This window comes from Nannospalax galili, unplaced genomic scaffold (assembly GCF_000622305.1).
Source record: "Nannospalax galili isolate Female #2095 unplaced genomic scaffold, S.galili_v1.0 scaffold136, whole genome shotgun sequence".
In the NCBI taxonomy this organism is placed as follows: Eukaryota; Metazoa; Chordata; class Mammalia; order Rodentia; family Spalacidae; genus Nannospalax; species Nannospalax galili.
In genome coordinates, this window is record NW_008340872.1 from 8268268 (window position 1) to 8279343 (window position 11076).

At 43.0% G+C, this 11076-nt stretch overlaps 1 protein-coding gene across 1 annotated transcript in view; it reads left to right on the plus strand.

The window, feature by feature from the left end:
• Window positions 1-1858: 1858 nt before the first annotated feature.
• Rwdd2b (RWD domain containing 2B) overlaps window positions 1859-11076 on the plus strand; it is a 14399-nt gene continuing 5181 nt past the window's right edge. The window contains exons 1-4 of the mRNA XM_008836030.3: window positions 1859-3455; window positions 9829-10055; window positions 10150-10217; window positions 10342-10704. Coding sequence (XP_008834252.1) covers window positions 9849-10055; window positions 10150-10217; window positions 10342-10704 — 638 coding nt within the window. The 5' untranslated portion in view covers window positions 1859-3455; window positions 9829-9848. The remainder of the gene's footprint in view (window positions 3456-9828; window positions 10056-10149; window positions 10218-10341; window positions 10705-11076) is intronic.

Here is an 11076-nt window from a genome sequence, read left to right on the forward strand (position 1 = left end):
CGGGGAAATAGAAAAAAGTCAGAACAGGGCAATTTTCAAACGTTCATATGAGAGTCCATTGGAGTTTCTTGAAAAGGGCTTCCAAAAGTATCCCTCTATTGGGTTCTTCCTCATTTTTCTTTTGTCTTCCAAGGCTGGACTAGTTGGCTGGGAAGAGTGGCTGGATACTCAGGTGAGGGTCCAGTGACCTTGCTTGGCACTCCTTTAATGAATGAGCACAACTGTCTACAAACCCAATTGTGAAAATGTTTATCGATCAGGCTCAGCCGAAGTCATGATGATGGTAGTTTATTTCATACAGAAAGGACTGCTGTATAACATCATCTTATTAAAAGGACCTGGAATTTAAAAGGATTTGGTGCTAGGAGCCACATACGAGGGAAAACATATGTCGTTTATTTTTCTGAGTCTGTGTTACTTAATATAACAGTTTCTAGATCCATCCATTTCCTGTAAATTTCATGATTTCAACTTTCTTTACTGCTGAGTAAAATTCCATTGTATAAATAAACCACATTTTCATTATCCACTTGTCAGTTGAGGGACACTTAGGTTGCTTCCATCTCTTCGCTATTGTGAAAACAGCAGCAATACACATGGATGTACAAATGTCTCTGCAATAGGATGAGTTCTTCGGGTATACGTCAAGGAGTGGTACAGCTGGGTCAAATGGTAGGTTCATTTGTAGTGTTTTAAGAGTTCTCCACACTACTTTCTATAGGGGTTGAACAAGTTTGCAGCCCCAACAGCAGTGAATGAGTGTTCCCCTTTCCCCACATGCTCTCCAACATTTGGTATCATTTGTTTTCTTGATCTTAGCTAGTCTGACTTGGGTAAGATGAAATCTTAAAGTGGTTTTAATTTGCATTTCCCTAAATACTAATGATGTTGAACACCTTTTAAGATGCTTCATAGCCATCTTTACTTCTTCTTTTGAGAACTCTCTGTTCAGCTCCTTAGCCCATCTTTTAATTGGGTTACTTGTCTTGATTCTCTGTTTTTTGAGTTCGTTATATATTCTGGATATTAAACCTCTGTCAGATGTGTCGCTGGTGAAGATTTTCTCCCATCCTGATTTCTCGTTTCTTTGTTGTTTGAGTTCTTTATATATTCTGGATGTTAAACCTCTGTCAGATGTGTCACTGGTGAAGATTTTTTTCCATTCTGTGGATTTTCACGTCACCCTGGTCAATCCTGATCTAACATTTTCCTTTTTTTTTTTTTTTTTAAACAATCTGAATCATTTTTATAGCCCTGTTCCCACCAGCACCTTCCCATAGCCCTCTGCCACTAGAACCCATATGCTCTGTCTGGGGTGTTAAGGCCCACTGTGTCAAGTCAGTGTCCCCAGACATTCCCCAGTGCAAGTCCATCCACTTGGAGTTTACTCAGATCCCGCTCATCTATCCAAACACCTATCATTTTCTTTTTTTTTTTTTTAACAGAACATAGGGTGGCAATTTACTTAGAGAGAAGTGGGCAGACCCCATTTACGACTGCACTGGAAAGTCCACACTCAAATATAGCTCCTGTGACTTCCAGTCAGCAGCAGAAAATGGTGAGAGAGGGGCCTTTTGGCATTCTTGTCTTATATATCCTTAGCCCCTCCCCCACATGCAGCTAAGGTCAACTGATTGGGTGGGAGGGGTAACTGACTCCCTTCTGGACTCCTTGATGAGGGTAGGAATGCACAGAGGTTGGAGTACACTTCCAGTTAACACTCCACCCTTTCCTCTGGGTCTTACATTCTTTCTGCCAACCTCTTCTGAAAAAGTCCCTGAGCCTCAGAGGGGGTGGTAGGTGTAGGATGCTCTTCCTCCTGTTGTGACAAGGCACTGAACTTTTGGGTCTCTGCATCATCAGTTTTCCATTGGCTGGTTGGCCCATTTCAGTGGGATTCCATCTACTATAAAAACACAAACAACAAGAAGCAAGAACATCTATAACAGCAGCTACAATAATAGCTTAACCTATGGGTGTAAACACAGGCACTTAGATAGTACTTTAGCAGGTGCATCATATCTCTCTAGCAAAATAATTGCAGTGGCTTCCCACTGGGGTCTATATTCCTCCCTGCCACAGGGGGTTGGTCTGGTCTACAGTACCAGCTGTGTCTTCCACCCCTAGGAGTGGGCATTATATCCAATTGAAAATTTGCAGGTTGTACATACACTAGCTGCTCCTAGTGCACCAGCAGGAACAGCTTGTTTGGTATGTTGCTAGTGCAATAAGAGGGATCCATAGTTGAGAAGAATTATAGGGGACGATTCTCCCCCAGTCATCTGCTTATCGCCTTTGGCACCATGAAAGCCACCCATCCAGTGGCAGGTAATTTCCAACTTAGTCCAAGCTTCATTTCTCCCTCTCCTGGCACTAGGATCTTCATTTTAAAACCATACTGCTTCTGGAAGGGCTTTCTTCCATCCCTGCAGGGTTCCTTCTGTGCTTAAGGTTTTTTATTTGTTTATTTTTCAACTGTATATCTGGAGAATTTTCCCCCTTTATTCCCATAGTTCTTTGTATAGAGTCCCCCCCTCCCATTTAACATTTTGTAACATTAAGTGCTTGGTAAGTATTGGAGAAATGTTCTCATTAGAATAAAATGCTACCTAAGAATGTTACAGCAAAAATATTGGAAGCAGCCCAGGTTTCCCTTGAAACAATACAAAACTGGGGGGTGTGGCTGGGTGGGAGGGCCTTTTTCTGGCACATACAAGGTCCTGGATGGAATCCTCAGCATCATTTAAAAACGAAAATGGGAAACCAACAATCTTGTCATTGAAACACTACTAAACAAAAGAAACTACTGGTGCACACAGATCACGGCTAAACCTTTCCTTTCTCTCTTTTCTTTTTTTAAGATAGGGTCTCCCTGTATCCCCAGCTCTCCTGGATCTTGCTTTGTAGACCAGGCTGGCCTGGAGCTCAAGAGTTCTGTCTGCTTCTGCTTCCTTGTGCTGGAATTAAAGGTGAGCGCCACCCACACGCATGGCTCAGAAAATCTGATCGCCACGGAAATCCTTTTGCTGTCCTTCATTATCAGGGATGAATCTGCGCTGAGGCTCCACGCCTGCAGCAGGCGGGGCCCACATGGATGCACCAGGCTCGTGTCTCTAACACTATGGTCCAGAGATAAGGAGAATCACCACGAATGGGAAGATACGAGGCTGGGATTGAGAAGTGGAAGAAGTAAACCTGCGACCAGGCCAAAGAATTCCTTTCCTGGTACTGATACCAAGAAATGCACACGTCACCGAGTCCCAAGGCCTGAAGTGACTTCCGGCTTCCGGGTCTTGCAGTCTCACACTCAGGCACCGCCAGGCAATGCGCACTCGCCACTTCCTGGTTCAAAGGTTGCGCTGCGGTTGCCTAGAAATAGGTCTGTGCTGCTGAGACCTTGAGCGCTCGGTGCAACCCAAGCCCGGAGCGACGGCAGTGCGGGAGACCGGGACCGGGTAAGTGTTCCATCGGGCCCCAGCGGCAAGCGGAACTATGAGTGTCTTCCCCATGGGGATTCCAACGTGCCTTCCTTCGGCATCACATCCGCCCATTGGTCAGAACCAGGCCCCGCCCACTGCTGCCCTCCGGTCCCGCCCACAGTCGGTCCCGGCCGGGTCTGCCATTAAGTGTTACTGCGCCTGCGTGCTGGGCAACTGTCAAAACTCCGGGGACCTAGAAATGGGGACTCTGTCAGGCAGTTTAAAAAAAAAAAAAGTAGCGCTCCACTACGGAAATTTGTTTCCATCTACCTTTTCACAGCAGTAGCTAAGATCTTGAGCCAGAAATTTGTCTTGTGTTTTTTTTTTTTTCTCTTTTGACAGAAAGGAGTGAAATCTTAGTGAAAATAATTTGGCAAATAACGGACTTGTGACGTCATTCCGGTAGATTTTGGGGCACAGGTTGCCCCGTCCCATATTCCTTTGTTAATTCTGTTTTACTTCCAGACTCCAGACTGACTGGGCCTTCCCCCAAATTTAGTCATTCCCTGATGTCATTAAACAAATAGGTAGCTTTGAGGGTTTAAGGGTTGATGATACGCCAGATTATTTGTCTCCAGCTGAATGTACTAAACTCCATAATTGTAACCTGACTACTAGATAACTCTACTTAATGGGTGTCTTAATAGGTACTTCTTAGTGTGTGAAAACGAAGCTTCACATTTCCACAATCATCCTTGTCTATATGAATGGCAAATCCATCTTTGCATTAGCTTAAACTTTGTAGTCATTCCTATATAACAATGTAATTCACCAGCAAATCTTGTTGGTTCCACTCTCCTTATCCAGAACCTGAACTTGGCTCCACATTGGTGTCAACTATAATCCAAGCTCCCCTCATCTCTCTCAGGTCACTGCAGTGGTCTCTGGGCCCCTTGCTTTCAACTCTGCACTTTTCTCCACAGTAGTAAGCACCAGTCTCTTCACAAGTCAAACCCCTGCAGCAGCCCTCTGTGCCAGGTAGGATAAGATTCAAGGTTCTGGCCATGCCCTCGAATCCCAACATAGACTAACCCATGTTTCTGTCCCTATTTCACTCTGTCCCAGCCCACTCTATTTTAGTCAGTTGGTCTAACACACTCTTGACTGACAGCTTTTAAAAACACATATTCCCTTCACCTGTAATGTGGGAATTATTAGATTTAGGAGTTCAGGGGATTTTAAAAAAAGGAGTTTAAAGTTTAGAAATAAGAGTCAGGGCCAGACCTGCCACAGGCAAAGATTGTGTCCCTTTTATTTAGAGAACACAGCAAAGCATGGAAACTATCCACAGAAAACAGGCCTCTGTATCCAAAAGGGGAACAGTCTGGACTTATATAGGAGCCCTGCTGCACACAGCTACAAGAGTTAAGTTTGTACCAGGGTCTGTTGTCCTTGAGGGTCTCTCTCCAAAGATTATTTCCTCAGGCAGTTGAACTATCTACAGCACCAAAGGAGACAGGTGGGCTCCATAAACAGTCTCAGTCCAGGGAGTGACTAGTTGGTAAGGCTTGAGCAAGGCCAGGCTGCCAATTTAGGGCCAGTTAGCCACTTTAAAGGATTTATGACTTTCCCTAATAAGGCTTGTGGCTCTTCTGCAATTCACACACTCTATCAGGAATGACTTTTATAAATGGACATAATCTGAACTAATGACTTTTAATTAACCCCAGCAAAACCATGTGCTCTGTGTCTTGTGACCTGGGTGCCAGATCTTGTTTCCTCAGAACCTCAATTTGTATTCCACCCAAAAAGATAATGATTGAATGTGGGTAGCTTGAGAATTAACATCAAAGTACTGAAAGCACTGCACCCATCTCTGGCTCGCAGTAGAGATTAGGAAAGATGGCGACCTTGGGCGAATAAGATAGTCTAGACCTAGGGATGAAAAGGCCATACTGGGAGCTGGAGAGATGGCTCAGTGGTCAAGAGCATTGGCTGTTTTTGCAGAGGACCCAAGTTTGATTCCCAGCACCAACATGGCAGCTAACAGCCATCTCTCTGATGCCCTCTTATGACCTCTGTGGTTTATTATTATTTTATGTGTGTGAGTATATTGCCTGCATGACAGGGATGTACTTACATTTAGGTAATACACTCAGACACGTAAAATAAAAATAAGAAAATATTTATTTAAAAAAAGAAAGAAAAGGCCAGACTGTTAAGATGCAAGTGGAGCCAAACTTGTACTTCCCAAATTGAAGCTGGAGAAACCATTTTGAATAAAATCATGAGTGGGGCCAGGCTTAAGGACACAGTTTTAGGGACAGAGTTCCAGCAAGACATCAGCACTGTTCCAGATCGATGGTTCCAAGTGACCTCTAAGGGAACAAGTGATCTATGAGTTGGCCCTTTTTTTTTTTCTTTCTTTCTTTTTTTTTTTTTTTTTTGTTGAGTTTCCCTGTAACCCCAGGTGACCTGGAACTCACTATATAGACCAGTCTGGCCTTAAATTTGCAGAGATCCACCTGCTCTGCCTCCCAAGTACTGGGATTAAAGGTGTGCACCACCATGCCCAGCTTGGGCCCACTCTTAATAACTAAATTCTAAATTTAGGAGTCAGGCTATTTGTTCTGGCAGTCATAAAGTTGGTGTAGTAACACTGCACTGGAATGCTCTTTGCCTAGAAATCATCTGGCCTGCTGGCCCAGAAAATTGGCTCAGTGGGTAAGATGCTTGCTGCCAAGCCTGATGACCTGAGTTTGATCCTGGCAGCCCACATGGTGGAAGGAAAGAACCAACTCCCCCAAGTTGTTCTCTGGCCTGACTGCACCCGCCCAACCAGATAAACATAGTAAATAAATGTAGAAATCATATGGCTTCCTTTTTTAGTTCCTTTAAGTCTCTTCCACAGGAGGATATATATATATATATATAATTCTGGATTGCATGATATGGTCCAAAGTAGTCCAACAATGCCTGACTCACATTGGAGGGCTGAGAATCTAACCTATCTCCAACTCCTTGTTTCCAACTTCATTGCTGGTTCCCAGCCACCATTTAAGTGAACTCTTTCCTGATAGACAGCCTGCTTTCTTCTTGCCCCCTTAGGCCTCCACTAGAGCATATGAAAACTGTCATAACAGTGTAGGATGTGAATTGGTAGACATTAGAAGTAGGGTTCAAGAAGGCAGGATCAGTTCTGGCAGGAAATAGGCACACTCAGCTCTGAAACTTTGAAGAGACTGTTTAATGAAGGAGTTGTATGTAACAGAATTGTGTCCAGGTTCAAAGAACCATTAGTCTTTCTACCCAAATGACCTGCTAGAGGGGCTGAAGAGATGGCTCAGTGATTAAGAGGAATGGCTGCTCTTATAGAGGACTTCAGTTCGGTTCCCAGCACCCACATGGCAGCTAACAACCTTTCATAGCTCCAATTCCAGGGGATCCAACATCCTCTTCTAATCTCTGTGGGCATTGTATGACACAGATTCAGTTACATACACTCAAGCAATAGACTCATACACATAGAATTAATAATATATATATTTTTTAATCTTTTTGAGACAGGGTCTCCCTGTAGCCCCAGCTGACCTGGAACTTGCTAGGTAGACCAGGCTGGCCTTGAACTCACAGAGGTCCACTTACCTCTGCCTCTCCAGTGCTGGGATTAAAGGGGTGAGCCACCATGCCAATCTTAATAATTTTTTTTTTTAAAGACCCTCTCGGGCTGGAGAGCTGACACAGCCATTAAGGGCTCAGACTCACAACCCAAAAGACAAAAGAACTGCTAGAGCCAGGGATGAAGGATTACCTACAGAAACTGAGGTCTTCAAGAGTCTCAGCATTGTCAAAGTCCTGTTCAAGCAGGGAAGGAGTGAAAATGCACCCTGGCCTATGTTCCCATTCTCCTACCTACTGCCGAAGCATAACTGAACCAAATGCTTGCAAACTGTAAAGGTCATCTCTCTAGAGTCCAGGGAGGAGAAAGAAGGACCAAGTATGAAATTAGGGGATTAATAAAATATTGAGCAAGAGAGGAAACCTCCAAACCACGAGTCTCTGAATCTTGATTGTTTTACTTGTGAAGTAGGCAGCAGTTCAGGTCTATACACTCAGCTCTGTCTATGAGTTATTATGCATCTATATATTCAACCAACTATAGATTAAAAGTAGTCAAAAACTGCACCTGTATTGAACATGCACAGATTTTTTTGCCTTATTCTCTGAACAATATAGCATATCAGTTTACATGGCATTTATCTTATATTGATTTCAGAAGTAATCCAGAGATGGGGGCTAGAGAGATGGCTAAGCAGTTAAGAATACTAGCTGCTCTTGCAGAGGACCCAGGTTTGGTTCCCAGCACTCACATGGCAGCTAAGAGCCATCATAACTCCAGTTTCCAGGAATCAGATGCCTGCTTCTGGCCTCCATGAGTATTGTATGCATGTGATGCTCTTGCATATATGCAGGCAAAACACTCATACACACAAAAATAAATTAAAATTAAAATTCCTTAAAATTTTTTAAAATTTACTTTTATGTGTTTAAGTGTATTGTCCACATGTATATAGTGCACCGTGTTGTACAGTGCCCACAGAGGACAGACGAGGGTGTTGGATCCCCAGAAACTGGAGTTACAGATAGTTGTTAGCCACTATATGGGTGCTGGGATTCAAACCTGGATCTTCTGCAAGACCAGCCAGTGCTCTTAACCACTGAGCCCAGTTCTTGTGCAAGAATCTCCCCAGTACCCAAAATAAAAATTCTTAAGTAATCCACAGATTTAAAGTATTTTGGAGGATTATGTATTCTGTGAGGGAAATACTATGTCATTTTATATGAGGGCATGAGCCTCCTCAGAGTCTATTACAGGGGGTCCTGGACATGAGAGCACATGTGTTGTTCCCCATGTGCTCAGGGAAGGTACAGCCCCACCATTGTTAGGTTGCTTTCCTGCCTCAAACACCTTCCTTCCAGAAACTCGCCTTACTTTACCTTCTCCATTTGTCTGAGTCTTCACCTTCTTTACATGTGTTATGCCCCATGTGCTCAGGGAAGGTACAGCTCCACCATTGTTAGGTTGCTTTCCTGCCTCAAACACCTTCCATACAGAAACTCGCCTTACTTTACCTTCTCCATTTGTCTGAGTCTTCACCTTCTTGAAGGTTTGGTTCAGATCCTGCCTTCTCCAAGCCTTTCCTGATGTTGCATTTCATTGTTGTCCATGGTAACACCCATATTGGCCATCCACCACTTAGCCTCTTCTTGGTAACTGTTATCTACCTGATTAACTATACATCCTCTTCCTAAACTAAATAGAAAGCTCTGAGAAGGTACTTAGTAACAGCTGCTCAATAAACTTTTGCCAAGGCTAAGGAAGAGTTACATGCACATAGCACTGACCTAAATGGTATTTGATTTCTCAGAGTAAAATCTCTTTAAGAAGGTAAGTCAAGAGGCTGGAGAGATGGCTCACTGGTTAAGAACACTGGTTGTTCTTGCAGAAGACCCGAGTTTGAATCCCAGCACCCACATGGCAGCTAACAACTGTCCATAACTCCAGTCCCAGAGGATCCAACAACCTCTTCTGACCTCCGCTAGCATTGCACAACACGGGTGCAGTTACCTACATGCAGGCAATACATGCATACACATAAAATAAAAATAAATAAAATATTTTTTTTAAAAAGTAAGTCAAGCAGGGCGTGGTGGTACACACCTTTAGTCCCAACACTCAGGAGGCAGAGGCAGGCAGATCTTTGTGAGTTCAGCCTGGTCTACACAGTGAGTTCCAGGACAGCTGGGACTTCAGGGAGACCCTGGCTTCAAAAAGATCAAAAAAATAAAAAAAAAAAACTCAGTCAAATTTTCCTTTACACTAACAGGATTTTGCCCTGCAAAATGTAACCCTTCTTTTTTTTTCTGCTTAAGTTACACATACTATTTGTTAATAATAAAACTAAATAATTTCAAAGTTTTACAAATTAGGAAGGGTAAGTCTTTCAACCTCATTTAACCAACTGTTAATTATTTGGTGCATTTACTTTGTGACTTTTTTGATACATACGTGATCAGGTAACAAAAATACAGCATGAGGCCCTGGTTGTAATCCAAAACACTGCAAGGTAATAATGATAATATAACTAATAATTACAGCAATACTAGCTTATTATTTTTTCTACTGTTTTAAGGTACTCATATCATGAACATCAGTCACAATGTATATTTTAATGGCTTCCTTGCATTGTTATTCTCATGAATATTTATTTTTTGGTTGTTAGCCTTAGCCTTTAACGGCTGTGCTATCCCAAACTAGTTTCTTATTGCTGAACATTTAAATCTTTTTTATTTTTTCTTACTATATGCAAGACTGTATAAGCTCTTCCTCTTATCCTTACCTTCTTAGGAACTTACAGATGTCTCAGCATGATGGAGCTAGAGCAGGCAGAGGCCCAGCTCTCTGAGTTAGACCTGCTGGCCAGTATGTTCCCTGCTGATAATGAGTTCGTAGTGAACGACCACCTGGCTCTGGCAGAACTGAAAGACTGTACTGAAAAGAAGACAATGGAGGGCCGATCATCACAAGTTTACTTTACTATCAACATGAACCTGGACATAGCTGAGGAAGCAATGGTAATTCTGTTCTGTTTTTTAAAGAATTAGAGCATGTCAAGACTTAAAACAACACTGATAACATTTTTCTTCTTCCCCTTCCTCCTCTTCTCAGGTGATGTTTTCACTGTCTTGCCTTCTTCCCTTTAAATATCCTACAGTCCTGCCTGAAATTACTGTCAGGTATGTTATAGAAACTGTCCACTGTAGACATCAGAATTAATCTGGGAATAAAAGTAATTCTTGAGTTTATTTTCTTTTCCAAGAAAATTGATTTAATTTTTTTTCCCCTTGTGTTCTCCGTCAGGTCAGAATCACTGAGTCGATCCCAGCAGACTCAGCTGAACACAGATCTGATCGCATACCTGCAGAAGAACTGTCTTGGAGATGTCTGTATACTGAATGCCACAGAGTGGGTTAGAGAGCACGCCTCTGGCTATGTCAGCAGAAGCATCTCAACTTCGCCCACCAAAGAAAGTGCCGCCCAGCCAGTAGATTGTGTCCTTACCAGACTCTGGATCTATAGCCATCACATCTACAATAAATACAAAAGAAAAAACATTTTAGAGTGGGCTAAGGAGCTTTCCCTGTCAGGGTTTAGCATGCCTGGGAAACCTGGTGTTGTTTGTGTAGAAGGCCCACAGAATGCTTGCGAAGAATTCTGGTCAAGGTTTGCTTTCATATTTTATACATCACATTGATATTTGTAATTTGAGGCTGGATGTGGTGGCACACACCTTTACTATCAGCACTCAGGAGGCAGAGGCAGGCAGATTTCTGTGAAATTGAAGCCAGCCTGCTCTATGTAGCACATTCCAGGTCAGGTGGGGCTATGGAGTGAGACCGTGTCTCAAAGGTTTGCTTTCATATGTTATACATCACATTGATATTTGTAATTTGAGGCTGGATGTGGTGGCACACACCTTTACTATCAGCACTCAGGAGGCAGAGGCAGGCAGATTTCTGTGAAATTGAAGCCAGCCTGCTCTATGTAGCACATTCCAGGTCAGGTGGGGCTATGGAGTGAGACCGTGTCTCAAAA